Genomic DNA, 16,529 nt, shown 5'->3' with positions numbered 1-16,529 from the left:
CAGGACGCGGCCTTTCAACCCGTCCAGACCTAGGGGCCTTCTATGTGTGCTGTTTGTAGAGGATAGAGATGAACTTCCCCCTTCTCTACACGCCGCAAAAGAGGCAGGGTCTGGGCACCTGATCTGCTCATCATGATGTTTTGTCTCTGCCATGCATCCCCTCGCATTTCGTCTGGTGAACTGTTCTATCTTGTTCTTGTAGCAGAGGGGTCTTGTGGTTCAGCTCCCATTTTTGTTCAAGGTTACGATAGTGTTTTAAACTTCATATTGTGCTTACGGTGCTGTCCCAAATGTTCCACGGTAAAAACCATCAGAGCTATTGAAAGCACAAAACCCTCTTTTAAATGCGGCGTCACTTTTTCACCTGTTGCCAGATGCGTGCGTGAACAGTAAGTGAACAGGCAATTTAGCCAATGCTATTTGGGATCTTAACAAAAGAACACGTTCGTGCGTCACGCGCAACACTCAGCGCACGTCAGCGCACGCAATCTGTTAAAGAGAACACGCAATTTAGCACGCGCTACTTGGGATCTTAGTGGAAACAGTTTGGTGAAGGCCATTTTCAGTTGCAGCATAACTGTGTCCCAGTGGATAAACCAAGGTCCATGAAGGCACGTTTGGATGAGTTTTTCATGGGAGAACTTGACAGCCTTGAAAAAAATGTTGCATACTTGATCATTTATTCAATACCAAGCAGACCGCTGTTATTTGTTTGGTCCCCAAGTAGGCGCTAACAGTGTTTCGATAAAAATGCTGAGCAGCGTTGGACAAAACACCTGTCTGCACACAGTGATTTGTGTGTGTTAGGTTTGGCAGCAAAGACCGGCACTTTGTTTGTTCTGTGTAAAGTCAGCATCAAGGTCGACTCATTTCCATTTCAAACATCCGGCGTGTGTGTTCACCGTGTCAGGGCGTTCCTGCAAAACCTCTGATTGCATCTAATTGTATGAGTGATGTCTTGCCCTCGTAATGTTCTCTCTCACTCCCCCCATCTTTCTTCTTTCACAGGCTGACTATCGCTCCAGAGAGTACCTCCGTGCTCACTTCCCTGCTGCAGAGACGGGAATCACGGAATGAGGTGGGTGACAGAACGGACGTTGCATGCTTTTGTTTTTTTACGTTCTGACACCCAATTAAGGAGAAACAATTTGTCTCAATATATTTTTAAAGCCACAGCATATGACTCATTGGGGAAACTCTCAAAATAAATGTCGACTGTCAGCTTTGTTGGCAAGCCTAATCATTCTCATCAAAGTTGCCATTTCATTGTAACCCGTGTCATCTTTTGTTTATACATTTGCCAGAAGTGTTGAAATTCCTTATTAGTGTGCGGTCAGAAACATTGAAGTCAGAGTAGAGTTTGAAACCAGGGAAATTAAAGTCATATATCACAAACACAAAGTTGCTTACATGACCAAGGCCCTGATTCCTATGAGGGAATCATGTTTTTTTTTTTTTTTTAACCATTACCTTATTCTCTATCAACATGGAGGTCTGTTGTCACAAAAGTTGGGTATTATTCACAGCAGCAAAATAATCCTTTTCACTAATGCAGTTTGCAGCCAAACTGACTTGTTTCCTGACAGATTACCAAACATCTTGCTTGTGTGTCTGCAATATTTGCAGGTAGGAAAGGATCGATTAGAGACAAAAAGTCAACTAAGACAACTTGTTCATGCATTTTCAAAATCATGATGGCTTTCTATAGTATAAATGTGTAAGGTGCCCCATGCTCACCCCTCAACAATGGGCTCTTTAAGTTCAGCACATTATATAGTATGTGTCCTAAGAGGTGTTCCTTCAGCTGTGAATTGAAGTATTTATTCCCTTCCCAAAAAGGAAAGTGTCAGTTCACAATGGCCACCAATGTGAATGTAATCGGTTACTTACACTTGGTTGTACACTATTGTACAGTAGCAGAGCAGTAAAGTAATAAATCGTGAAAGTTTCTCTACCTTTTCTGAGGGGTGTGTGGAGGGCAGGGGTATGGAGAATTGATGCTTTGCGAAGAATCACCTCCAGAAATGGATTTGGAAATATAAGAACCAACAGAACATAGAAACAGAAAATGGAGAGCTACTCTATATTCACCTAACACGCTAGCAGATCACTGTAGAGTAGTTTGAAATGTAAGATCATCTAATTTAAGATTTAGAAGTACAGTGCTGCTGCTTGTTATATCGTGTGTGCAGGTGTGCACAGTATAAGAGTATGTACCTCAGTCCACCCCACTGAGAAACGTAATGGGATGTCCGCACTCATCCACTCAGTACCTCCCGGACGTGGTGAATCTTCTGAGCGCGCTCTGCTCTTTGATCACTCGCTACAAAGAGGCTGAGACAGGGAGATAGGCTTTGTGCTGAGTCGGCAGGGCTGTAGCAAGTTCCTCTTGGCCTGAACGAAGCTTTACCCTCTCGCTCACTTAACAGGCAGCAGCCACATTTTGACACACTGGTCCTTTCCTGCTACAGGTGGAGAGCTCTACACTTCAAACTGTAACAGCAGGACAGTCTTGGGGGCCCTCCATTAAGGCATATGATCTCTCTCTTAAGTGGATCTCAGTATGTAAAATCAGGAGTAGAACTTGCTATATAAGAATTGCTCGATTTGGGAAACAGGGACTACTTACAATATGGTCCAGCCTAGTTCTACAGGCGAAGTCTGAAACTACTGCGGGTGGATTGCCCAAAACCCGTCCATAAGTACCTGCATCTACAGGCAACATGGATTTGCAACAAAATTTTCACTTGTTCACTTTGTCTATTTTAATCCGTTCCAATGAATGCTCAACGAAACATTTGGCCTACCTTCAGATACAGATGTTGCGACTTTCCGCATAGCCCATCAGGGGTAAATGACTGCTTGTCTCACATTCATCTTTTAATGTCAAACCGAAATGTTTTTAGTCTACAGCAAAAATAAAGGGTTTAGCCTCACATCTTCTAATCATTTTGCCGAATCATTTAAGAAGACATCAGCGAGCAGAACTTCTCTTTTATTGGTTTTGTCTCGTACTATACAATTTTTCCCTATTTACAGTGTATTATCGCTGACATTTTCTGAGGTTACTCGCCAACGGACGACCTAACTTCTGTAAGAAAAATGCAGTTGTTTGCTTACATTCAAACTTCAGCTGCCGCAGCCAATCCGAGTGACGTGATGGATGCTGTGAGATTACAATTTCAGCATCCGGTGACCTCATAGTGGTCAGTGGAGAGTGGAGACATCATGTTCCTCCTATCGACCTACCTACCAGCCTACCTACCTACCTATAAAACGTTTAAGGCAGGAATTAGACCCAAAAACTGACACTGACCCCAAAGTAGCAAATACATTTTTAATTCAAGTATCAAAATAACTGAGGACCGGGCGTGTTAGCGACTGAGCTCTCTTCACGGCGGCTGAAAAAGAACGAAAAACAATCAGTCGAAACAAAAGTCACCGGAAAAAAATTATCAAAATTCTAACAAGATAATGAAATGAAAATCACTAGTGAGCACTAGGAGCCAGACCGAAAGCTCCACCAAGGGAGGTAATAAAACTTGAAGCAAGCAATTCGAGCATCTGGGAATGGAAGGCGAAGCTGACCAATACCATGTCGGTAACAAGGACGTTCTGGCGAGGAGTGGAAGTCAGACCGGAGGTTAAGTGCAGAGGGTGATGAGTAATGGGGGATAGCAAACAAACACAGGAAACAGAATAGCACGATGTCAAAATAAAACCATAAAATAGCTCACAACACTAATCGATCGATCTATCGATCTATCAATCTATCAATCTATCGACCAATCATTTTGTGTTTTGTTTTTGATGTTTATTTTCTTTATTTTATTTACTGCACTTTACAGCTGTGGTTGTTTTTAAAGTGCTTTATAAATCAGTTGAGTTTTTTTTAAAAAAAGTGGGATTTTTAACAGCTGAAGTACACTGTATATGTGTGTGTGTGTCTCTAAATGTGGAGATTGTTCCAATCAACTTCAGGCTGTTATACAAATTCCAGTGCCCTTTCCAAAAGCATTTCCAAAATGTCATGGAAGATGTTGTAAAGGCAATCAGCTCAAGGTTGGACCGATCGGCTCTGTTGGGAGTCGCTGCTTTCATTAAAAAGTTATAGTGGTACAAGGGCACACACCAGAGGTGCTGTTCGGTGTTAGTATTATCCACTGTAATCCAGAATGTTTCTTGCTGACATTTTTAAGCATCGGTTGTTGATTTTGATTCACTGAATGAGTTTCCCACCTTGGACAAAAATCGGCTTTTTGTAGCCAAATAAAATACCTCGATATTAGAAAGAAAATATTGTCTTTGCAAAATCATAAGCGTTGACACTTCATTAGATTGTGCATCAGAAAGTGTATGATTATGAGGAATATATTTAGTAATTTATCTACATGAGTTGGTGTTTTTTTTATTCAGTAAGTTGTCATTGGTTCACCATGTGTTGTTAGCTCATGTGTTCCTGGTTTGCTGGCACCTCTTTATCATAATGTTTGTGGTTATGTAAATTAGTCTGCTCCTTCTTGTTTTGTGAGACTCTTTCCTTATTTGGCAGTGAAATATTATATCGTGCTCTTTGTTGAGCAGATGGAGTCTATTTGAATTAGTAAAGGATAATGTTGAGCCAAGGATGATCTTTTCTTAATTAATGGATCGCTAATAGACATTTTGATGTCTCTTTTTTTTTTTTTTAGTGCTTTTTGATTACTTGAGCCTCTCACAGGGCTGCTTTGTATTTCCCAAATGTCTCTCATGGGTAGATTTGCCAAGTCTACGGTAGGTGAAGGCATCAAGTTGAGTCAGAGTATAGTAACTACTTGAGTGTGCTTTTTTTTCCCCCCCTTATCATTCTCCATTTTATTGGTATTCTGGCAACCTATTCCACGCCAATGGAGATTAAAATTGCAAAGACAGGAGTCTGAAGAGTAACCATTTCTCTGGGATAAAAGGAGGAAGTGGGTGGTGGGAGTGATGCGCTGTGTTGAAGTTCTTTTCCACCCGCCCTTTTCCATGCGCTGTCTCCCTCTACGCTTCTGTTATTTTGATGCAGCAGAGGAGAAATGGCATCCAGTTTCGTCATACATAAAAACCCAGGATTTTGCATTTTGCCTCACCTCCCTCTGCCAGAGCGCTGCCATGCGCCACTCAGGGGTTGATAAATGGCCACCATCTGCCTCATTTTTCATCAAGGCTGCATTGCTGTTGAACAAAAATCCACCCTACCCATGTGACCTCTTCAGCCATGACAAAAATAACCTCCAAACCCCAAGAATGAAAGGACAAATTGTGTGATTAAAAACTCTGCGATTGGCTGATGACCGTGGGATAGACTCCAGCTCATCGGCCACCCAGATATGGATAAGCAGGATAGAAAATGGATGGAAAGAAGTAGTGGAAGCTTAATACATACAACAAGTAGCATCTTAAGGCATTTCAGTTAACTAAACAAGCAGAAATTCTGCCGTCGTGAAGAAGTTTAGTGGGCTCCAACTACAATTTAGGTAGTTCTGCCAATGCAGTATAGTAGAACCACCAAAATCAACTGCAATCAGGCCCATGACCCGGTCACTTCCATCTTGTTCTCTTTTTAGAACTACTGTTTTACTACTTTTTTTCCATGGGGATGAATTATAATCATCATGCACCCAGGTCTCATCGTAATATACATTCCTGTCTTTGCCTTTTATGGTTATTGTAGATGTTTTGTTGAGTTAGCTGTATTTTTCTGAGGAGCCTATACAAAACGTGCCAAACAGCTAACCACATGGAGAATTTGCATTAGAGATCAAGCCAATTCCGTACTGCCTTCCTTAATTGCTGGACAGGCACCACTGGGGAAGGCGTTGCGTGTCATTTCTAGTTCTACGGTCTTGTTCATCATTCATATTCATATTTTTCCTCTTGGCCATTTCGGATACTGTTCTGTGGTGCTATCACACACACAACAATCTCGTGGGATTATGCAATGTTTTCATTCCAAATTGTGTGTTTGGCTTTGATTTTTGGCTTGCACTCTATTCTTTGGAACATTATAGTTGAATATGTGGTATAGGGAAAAAAGGAGAAACGCCATCATCTTTAATGTCTAAAAGCCCTCCCTGTCTTCTCTCCGCAGACACTAAAGTGGTAACATTGCCGTCACGTTTAGAGGCCGTGTGACTGTAAATAACATCTCCGGGCAGTTGTGTTGGGAAGGTTGAGTCACCCCATAGATCTCTGCAGCATACCGCTGCGTTCAGAGTACCCTCCGGAAGGAAATCGGTGACTCAAAGCAATCGAAGGACACAGAGACAAGTAAATCAATTGAATCGTCACTGGTCTGTTTTTTTTTTTTTTTTTTTTTTCCTTCTCGAGTTCTCATCGTACTCTGAGCATCTCCTGCGACCTGACCCTGTGTTGGTGGATCGTGTCAAACTGTGGCTATAATACAATCAACAATCACTTAATTAGGCACACCTGCACATTCTAATGCTATCCACTAGAAGATCTGCATGAAAAATAGGGATTTAAAATGATAACGATGCTCAATTTCTACAAACACAGATTAGCAGAATTCTTCATACAGCTCTTATATTGGATTCCATTTGGATTCTGCACATTTTTCTCAGCAGACGGAGACTGATACTGTAGAACCTACCCAAGCTAACCCCAATTAAACCTGTACTGCGATTTGGACTGTCTTAGAAAAAACATTTACAATCATAGGGATAATTGACCCTCGTGGTTGAAAAATAGTGGTTGTACCTCTCGCCTCGTGACAGGCACAGAGATAAAAGATGAGCTGCAATGGAAATAGGTTATCTAATAACATGACAAAAATCTAAACCTTTGAAATCAAATACATACTACTCACCAGAGATGCTGATTATTAAATGTATTAAAATGTGCAGCAGTAAAGAAACAGTCCCATTGTTAGTATAGGTTAAGTTACATTGACCAGCACGACTGATTTTGAAGGCCCTGGGCAGATAAGATGGCATGTCAGCACATAGAGGCTGAAATCTGATTGCACAATATATTAGAATCTAGGTTATAAATGTACAATAGGTTTGTGCTTCTGAAAGTGTTTAGGCCAGCAGGCCTTGCTGGCCCTGACCGCTCATCACTGCTAAACCTGCATTACGTGACACACGATAACGTGACTTACTTCCAGCTTTGAAGTAACACTGCCGTCCCAAGCGGGTCCCCTTTTCCCAGCCACAAACCTAACCACACTTTCTTATTCCTCCGTTTATTCCTTTTGTTTTTGATACACAACACCACACGCACTAAATTTTGTCTCAATCACGCCCTGACAACAATGCGAGGGGAAAATGATGATAGTGACGATGATAAAAACAACCTGAGATGGTTGTACACTGATAACGTAGTTTTAAGCGCTTCATATTGACTGTGTCATTGCCAAAATTCTGCGCAAGCTCTACCCCGCAGTGCAAACATGCAGGGAGTTGATGATCCACCCTTTTCACTTTGTGCAATTTTGCTTGCTTTCATCTTATAACTATCGATATTGTACATTGGAGCAAAGGGTTTCGAAAGAGCACTTGGCACAAAGTTAACACTAGTTGCGGGTTCAAAAACACAACAGTTTGATGCAATAATCTTTGTAATCTTGCAAATACTGAAAAACAAACATGCCATTGTTATTGGGCTCAGTGGGGAAATTGACGTATTGATCAATCGTATGCTTCCAGAGAAATATTCTATATTTGTGCGGCAGAGGGTCAGAGTTGTGTGTGCGTTTGCATTTGTTGATATTTTATACCAGTACAGTTAAAAAAGAAAAAGAAAAAAGTGACATCAGTGACAGCTCAATATGGGCCAAAATAATATCTCACTCCAATTTTGACATTTCTTTTGGCAAAGGTGTGAGAGTTTTATGAAATCATTTACCAGCCTTCCCACCAGGTAGAGCTGTTCCACTTCTGTAATTGCACATTTTAATTTCTGGACTAAAAAAATGTGTTCATGAGTACACATGCCTTGCTATTTTTGTTTTGTATATTTGTGAAGCAATGTTGGTCCAATTCAACCTTGTTACTTTTTTGTGTCGTATTATTCTTGTTTTCTATTTTGGACCAACATGCCTGTCAGATGTGAAAATGTGAAGTGAAGCTCATCCTTTTTACTTCAGTGCACATGAGCTGCTTCTCACAGGGAAAGTGACATCCAAATATTTGCTCAAGTGACAAGTTTTAGCTTGGAACCTTTAAGCAACCATGTGCGCTACCTCTCACATGTTTACTGTGAAATAGAAAAATCTGTGGTCCTTTTTGTGCCCTGAGGCCCCTAAAGACAAATCAATTGAAATAAATCTATGGTAATAATAAGGGTATGTCAGCCTTGAACTAGGCAAATGAGGTGTTTTCATTTGTTGAGGGCTTCAGATCTCTGTTCCAGGGCTTTTGCTTCCATTGAGTGGTTCTTACTGTATGTAAAGTCTTAGCTTCCCCGTCTCTGCCAACAGACCACTTCCGTCTGTAAGGTGCTTCAGTCAGCAGGAACGCGGGGCTTCATCAGGAGGCGGATTAATGCCCTCGAAAGGCTTTGACACTGACTGGAGGCTTTAGACCCTAATGAGATTCCTGCCTCTGTTGTGTAACATTAAACAGTGAGAAACTTTTCAGAAGACATCTATCTACCTGATGTCTCGTAAAATTGTTTTTTTATTTCCCCTGTGGAACATTTTTATAGCGATAAAGTTCCAAATAACTGCATCCATGTTTTGTATTGCATTCCTAAGAAAAGAAGAATCTTTATTCCTTTGTTAAGAACACATGCATATTCATGAAATTCTGCTGCACAGTAGTGAACACAACAAATATACAATGTTGATGGTGCACACTGAAGCAGGAAGTGACTTAAGCAACACCCGAGGAGCCGTTCAGAATTTTAGTGTCTTGCTAAAGGACACCATATTTAGTCCGGATAATTGCAGTTGGATGGTCTATTGTTCCATCCTTTCAAGCTCTAGCCACACTTAAGACTCCCCTCCCCCACAACCCATTAAACTGCATGGGATCCCCTACAGTGGCAGCTGGTGATCCCAACTACTTAGCCATAGCTGTCCAATGTGGGACTCGACCCCACTGCCATAATTCTCTACCAGCTGAGCTAACCAGGCTTGTAGAAATGTCATTTCCCCCTGATTTTGCATGGTTCCCCCTCCTTTCCATGTCTACCGTGTTCCCCACTCAAACTCCGTGCACCATCCCTTCATCATAAATAATGCAGAGCTGCAACTTCCCTTACTTTGTAGAGTCATTCTGGTTAGATCCATTATGCAAGATGGTGGTTATCATTAATAACTGGTGGGATGAGCACGTTTGATGATATTACAGTACATGTCTACCTTGTGCAGCGGTGCCTGAGCCAGTGTACCATGCTCAAACCACCTTCTGTATTGGGACCAGAGAAGTGCACAGCATAAAGGCCTAACACTAGTGAAACACAAAAGAGAATTATGAGTAAAAGCTACTCTGATGGTTTCTCCTATAATATATATTATTACCCTAGCAGCAATTGCTTGTTTTCACCAAGTTGGATAAGTGGGTTACACAGCATATCATGAATAAATTACTGCCCAAGAAAGAAATTAAAACAAGTGTTAAATGAATTCAATCCTGAGTTACTGAATGTCTAAAAGTCTTACTGTGATATGTTGTATGCAGATGCTCACACAAACAATAATGCAGATAATCAATAAAGTGCCGGTAAAATATGCTGTCTATGAGCATTATGATAGAATCCAAAGCAAACATCCATCATCTGAGAGCTCACTTCTTTTACGTCTTTTGCTGGCCTTGGTCACAGTGCAGGCACATTGTTAAATTGTAGATTCAACATTTACCCATGCAAGTACTTGCTCTGAGACGTCGCAGTGCGGATCTCCTTTGCCACACCAAAAAGACACAGTGACAGATGAGAAAAATAGCGATGTTTTGTGCTGGAGTCATAGCAATCTCCGTGTGTCGCCCTGCAAGTGAAACAAACGTTGTTATCATGTCCGAGTTGAATGACCAGAGAATTCAGAGAGATCTCGAGAGGTACCATTTAAATTGTATTTCAAACCACCTCCAGATGTGGTATTTCTAAATAACTGGATTTTATGTGCTTGCTCTTCAGTCTTACGATAAAAAAACAGCCTTGTAAAATCATATTTTACTTTTTTTTCATGAGACACCTACAGTCTAGACTTATTTATTAGTTTACCAATTTGCATAGTGATCCATTGTTTCCTTTTGTGCGGTTGTACCTGCAGTATGAGCCAGGCCTCCAGCAGTCAGTGTCGCGTTGGTGGTGATCTCCAGAAAGTGAAAGATTTGCTTGCTATGAAGTCCAATGCGTGGGTGTTTAACTTTTCTTTTGCACAAGTTGCCTCTTTCTTTCTCTGCTCAAAATACCGTTTGCCACATATGAACATGATCTTCAATATTGTGTATTTATGGATGGGCATCTTTGGTCTGGCCAGTCGGAATGAATGAGTGGAGGCCTTTCTTAGTCCATCCATCCATCTTAGTCCATCCATCCATGAGCCGCTTATCCTCACGAGGGTCGCGGGAGGGCTGGAGCCTATCCCAGGAGGCGGGGTACACCCTGAACTGGTTGCCAGCCAATCGCAGGGCACATATAATCAAACAACCATTCGCACTCACATTCGCACCTACGGGCAATTTAGAGTCGTCAATTAACCTACCACGCATGTTTTTGGGATGTGGGAGGAAACCGGAGTGCCCGGAGAAAACCCACGCAGAACATGCAAACTCCATACAGGCGGTGCCGGGGATTGAACCCCATACCTCAGAACTGTGAGCCTGACGCTCTAACCAGTCGTCCACCGTGCCGCCCTTTCTTAGTCATTGCTCTTTAAAACAATTCTATTACAGTAATCAGAGCTATACTTTTTTTGTGTGAAGTACAAAAAATTAATAAAAATCAATCTATTTACAATTTCATGACAATTTAGTTTTAGTTATAATTGTTGATGAGTATGTCATTGTCTGTGTGGATTGTGTAACAGAAACACATTGTGTAATGAAGCCTATAAATGTATAACATTCTCTAATTCTAATGTTTACATGAGGTATTTATATACAAATGAGCTATGGGGTTTGGTTGACCATCGGGGGATCTATTAGTAGATATCGCTGGGCTTCTACTGCATATTCCTTAAAAGTGCAGTAATAGGATCAATAAGCCTGTTCTACCAGGTTATTATGGTTTATATTAACTTGTTTTCAAGGCCATGTGTCAGGTAAAGACATACCAGAGACATGACTTCTGCATCTAAACCATTTTAATGCGTGAGCATGAGAGCTCTATTGATGATACAGTGGAGCAGTAGGCCGCTTTAGGTGCCTTGTCCAAGGACACTCATCATCTGTGAATATAGAGATATTACCCAAGGACAGGTAATTAAAAAATGCGTGCAGAGTCATTCAGCAGCATGTTTGAGAATAATATACGTAGAAATAAGTGAAGACATTTTTGTTTGCTCACGTTTCTCTTTGGGGCGACACGGTGGTCGACTGGTTAGCACATCTGCCGAGTTCTGAGAACCAGGGTTCAAATCCAGCCTCCCCTATGGGGACTTTGCATGTTCTCCCTGTTTCTACTCCGGTTTTCTCCCACATCCCCAAAACATTCATGGCAGTTTAATTGAAGACTCTAAATTGCCCATAGGTGTGAATGTGAGTGCGAATGGCTGGTTGTTAATACTGTATTTGCCATGCGATCGGCTGGTGACCAGTTTGGGTGTACCCTGCCTCTTGCCAAAAAATAGCTGGGATAGGCTCCAGCACGCCCGCGACCTTAGTGATGATAAACGGTACGGAAAATGGATGGGTAGATTGATGGATAGATGTTTCTCTTTGGAGAATTTGTCAGAAGTGTCAATAATGCTGCACGTACATTAGATAGACTTCCATTTGAGAATTACAGAGAGAACACCATCACGGTTAAATCTTAATCTGATGGTCCTCACTTTTCAAGAACGTGGACCAGAGAGTGTTTTCTCTCGATAGGGAACCAAAGTCCTTTGGCTCTTTGGAAGACAAAGTCAATTCACCAGTGTTGCAGAGATGAGTTAGTGGATCCTTGGATCTAAGAGGTGCAATGTGGTTTTGTCCTGGTCGTGGAGCATTACACCCTCATTCGGACAGTTGGTAGTTTTCCCAACCAATCCTCAAACGCTTTTTGAGAAAGCCGTCAACTGAGTCCTTTCCTGTATTCTGTGGTGGTGTGCGTGATGGGTATAGGATTGAGATCTCACCATTTGGTCCCTGTACAGAGGAGGAGCTCCGACTTTTAGGCTTTGGGATCAGGCAAACCTATCCAGTGTAACCCTTTCTTTTCACCGTCTGTATGGCTTGAGGATCTCAACTCAATTTGCAGATGATGTTTAGGCTGGGTCACAGCTCAGTATCAGCTCCTCCAAATTGGAGGCCAGGGTTCGCCGTGGGAAAAAGTTGATCGCATCCTCTGACTTGGGAGTGAAGCTTTGCTTCAGGTGGAAGAGTTTAAGTATCACCATATTGTTCATAATATGAACAATAAACAGAACCGATCATGAGATCGACTACAGATATTGCAAGTTTGGTCATTCCTACATAGACTGGTGCCCCATGACCCTGACCTGGAAAATTCAATGAATAATGCCTTATTTTCACAGCCATACAGCTTTTCTAAAACCCAACTTGTGGTGACTGTGTTTAGCTACTGTATATTGCTAGTTGTTTTCATAGCCATATCATAGCTAACACAGCCACACTTCACTGTATGCTCATCTTATCCTCCAAGGAAATACTGGATGCATCTCAAGGTTTCAAGCCCGTGCTAATCTAAAGAATCAACCTCTCATCTGTGAGCTGACATCCCATCAGTAGTCCAAGTGTTGCTATCCCTCTCGCACGCATGCTTATTTGCTTGCATCCCCTGAGATCCCCTCTGCATCACTGTATTCTTGTGCTGGCAAGTATGAGTGTTTCTTTTTTTTTGTTCTATCTGCCATCACGATCGCTGGAATCTTTGGGAAAAGCAACAGCTCCCACTTACGCAAATGCTCACCTCCCCTCACGCGCACACATACAGCATACACACATCTTGAATCACTACAAAGAATCCACAGCCTCCGGGCTTTTCACCGCAGCCGACTGTAATGCCTCGGCTCCTGGGCCATTCATAAGCTATAATGGGCATGTTGGTGTGGAGTAGATCAACATGAGTGGTGGTGGCTTATATTGCTTGTGATTTTCCCGAAGATGCTACGTCAGACCCAATGCATCAAACCCACTCCACCTTATTTGCATCAGAGGACTTTGGTGTTTCACTCCTGGCAAGGAAAGTAAGTGATTTGTTGAGAAGATGAGGAGTGAATCAATGATGTTGATGTGAGACTTCAAACTCTAATGTTGCACAAATATGTCTTCACTCTATCCAGGCAAACGGCTCCAGTATTTATAGCCCTATTTGCAACACAGTTGGGAGACAAATTTTTTTTGGTTTCATTGTGATTCTGTTTAACAGTCGTTCCACTGTCTAGATAGAGTGTGATGTAGTATTTTTGTGGGGTAGGGTGAGAAAGTAGTGGGGGTTGAAACTTGCTTTTAACAATCCAAAAAGTGCTGCAATAAATTTGCTTACCAAATTCAATATAAAATTATTTTTTAAATATTCAAATTAGATGTGACTTTTGTAGGAGACAAATGCATACAAATGCAGCGGTGCCTTGAGATACGACTTACTGTGTTTTTTTAGATAATAGCCGTCGATCAGACGATGTTTTTGCCTATTTATTTGTTTTTAATTATGTCATAACTGTTTTTTTTTTTAAAGTATAATATTTTAGAGTGCTATTTTTCAAACATTACAAAAATGGACCTGACTGTAATAACTGCCCAATGTCAAGTCTCAGCAACCTGAAAAATCTGCCATTCAGTTTCACAGAGACATTTTTTGCATCTGTCTCTCTGCTTCCTTTCCATGACTTTCTCTGTCAGCCATCAATCATCCTGTAGCTCACTGACCCTTTCACAACGTAGTGGGTTGTATTGGGGGCATCACTCTAAAACGGTTGGTGATAGATAGTTGGTGAGCAGCTGCTCTGGTGCGGAAATGAAGGCAAGACGGCCAAACAGGCAGGCTTTTCACTGCTCACTGGTTTCACCTTCTTGGAATGCATCAGTAGTGCCCATCGTGGAGTCGAGTGAGGAAGCCAGTTTAGTGGACAGGGAGAAACCAAAAGAGAGCAGAGATCAGCATTCAAAAACAGTGTGTTGAACTGGCCTGTTTCTGTGTACCATATACTGAAATCTATGCTTTCTCAAGCAGTTACTTGGCATTTCTACTGGATGTTATGAAAATAGTGTGAAACTTTGGACCAGTAATTTCTCTTTCGAAAGCCGCAATCATATGCAGCTGAGTTTCACTCAGTTTACAGTACACTTTAAGGTCCCTGCTGATGTGTTTCATTTTTCTGGAGTAGTTTGAAATAAAGACCCGCTGTGAAACCTCATTAGACTTACTAATACAAGTTTTAAACTTGGCTTTGCCACATAACTCACTGTGTAATTTGTAGGTCTTGGACTAGCCGTCTAAATCCCCATTCGCTATTTGCATTGACAGTCATGACTGACTAACGAATTGGAATCAAATCATTACTCCTTGTACTGTTACAAAATAAAGCCGTCATTGTCCAACAAATGAAAAATCCAGTTTTATTAGTTGAAAACAATCTATCGCTCCCTGGTTATGTCCTGGTCACAATTTTTGGGGGGTCACAGATTTTGTTTTCCGGAGGGAGAAGCAGTTGTCAAAACACTTCTTTTTAATTTAAAATGGCTTACTTTAACTAACATCCCTCACTGTATCAAGGCTGCGGTCTGTATTGCGGCAATCTCTGTGCCGTAAAATACGTAAATCCACGCTGGCTGGGAGCATCTGCTTCTACTATCCAGCTTGTTAGCCGTTAGTTAACTGCTAGCTGGCTAGCTCTCGTCAATCATCTTCCACGATGTGTTGAATTAATTTTGCACAACTTTATCCAATTCATTCTGCGGTCTGTCATGAGGAAGTAAAGTAAGTAGTATGTTGTTCATTGATTCGTTATGATTTGAATGCGAAAATTCTGATTCAGCGTTCGTTTTTTCCGGCGGACTCAGGAGTCAATTCATACCAGCACTGACTCGTTCGTAGCTTTATAAAAACTTTTATATAATACAGTGGTGCCTGAGACACATTTAATTTGTTCGTGACCACACTTCATCTTTCTCCATCAAAAATGAATTGAATTTATCAATTCCAGCCTATCCAAAAAATAAAACAGAAAATTTTTGAATGTGTTTTTTAATCAAGAAAATATCACTCTATAATATTGTGCTTTGTTAAAACTTACAGTGATAAAGAATATATGCCTTTGAGTATTGATGTATTGTCTGTCTTCATGTGTACACCATGATGAACCATTGTTCAAATTGTTTAAAGGGGGAAATTCGCTAGCCCGTCTATGGCGCTTCACATTGTTTTCTTAGCATTAAGCTAAGTAGACTTAAGGCCAAGCTATGTTGCTGTTTTATTACACATGTAATTCTCTGTTTGCAAACATATACAAATGCCATAATTAATGTTTTTCCAGCTCACATTGATTGGCTGCAGTCATGCTGAACCTCAGTCACACAACAAGAGTAGAGATTGCTGAGGCTTTGTAAAAACATTTAGCCAGATTTCCTATGAACCTTAAGAGGAGGCTGCTTTATAGTTGTGATTCTTGACTGTGGTTTTAGAACTAAATTCATAGGGCTTTGTGAGCACAGATACAGTAAGGGACACACACTTGAGGACTACCAGAATTTACATGGCACACGGGGGCACTCTTCTTTGCCACACACTCAGGATCGTGACCCCATCCGCCATGATTCATTTCTGTGGCCGTGTGACGTGTAAGGTTGATTATTACCTGTGAAACGCTCAGCGCCTCCGTAGAGCTACAGTTCTCTCGCCTGTAGAGGAAATAGGAAAATATTGCTCATGTTTATGGCTCTGTTAGTGTGTGTAGGCCCGTGTTATGGGCAGTCATAATGCCTGAAGCCATACTAGCACGACGTAGCATCTCACAGCCTTGTTTACTGTTAGAAAATGAGAATATTAATGAGAGGAAAGAAGCTTTCATTATGTTAAGTCTCACTGTCATTGTGTATTAAGAAGATGAAGAGTTGGGGCACAGAAATCTCCTCTCAGTTAGTCCTTAGCATTCCAATTTTGCACAAACATACAGTAGTCTACAGTACTGTCTCCTGGTGGCCAAGGCGGGCACACCAGGAAGTGCAGCACACTGACTTGGACGCAGCATTAAATTGTGATGTGCTAACTGTTAAATGCTTTGCATTCTATTTAGTCATGTTCTTACTCTGTTTTTATAAAGTGAAGTGGAGTGTGTTTTATCATTATTAACAAACAAGTTTTTTGGGGGGGACCGGAATAGATTAATGCCATTTTTATTCATTTCAACGGGGAAAGAAGGTTTGAGATACACATGT

The 16,529-nt window shown here is 41.3% G+C and overlaps 1 protein-coding gene across 6 annotated transcripts in view; it reads left to right on the top strand.

The window, feature by feature from the left end:
- Positions 1-16,529, top strand: part of LOC133476525 (endonuclease V-like) — a 74,498-nt gene that overhangs the window by 23,694 nt on the left and 34,275 nt on the right. For all 6 annotated transcript variants that reach the window (XR_009788078.1, XR_009788075.1, XR_009788077.1 and 3 more), the window contains exon 8: positions 1,009-1,078. Coding sequence is in view for 2 of the 6 variants with exons in the window: in XM_061770040.1 (XP_061626024.1) it covers positions 1,009-1,077 (69 nt within the window). In the remaining 4 variants the exon portion in view is untranslated. The remainder of the gene's footprint in view (positions 1-1,008; positions 1,079-16,529) is intronic.

The sequence above is a fragment of the Phyllopteryx taeniolatus genome, chromosome 4, assembly GCF_024500385.1.
Source record: "Phyllopteryx taeniolatus isolate TA_2022b chromosome 4, UOR_Ptae_1.2, whole genome shotgun sequence".
NCBI classification, from domain to species: domain Eukaryota; kingdom Metazoa; phylum Chordata; class Actinopteri; order Syngnathiformes; family Syngnathidae; genus Phyllopteryx; species Phyllopteryx taeniolatus.
The sequence above is the reverse complement of the archived record's forward strand: the minus strand, read 5'-3'. Positions and strand labels throughout refer to the sequence as shown.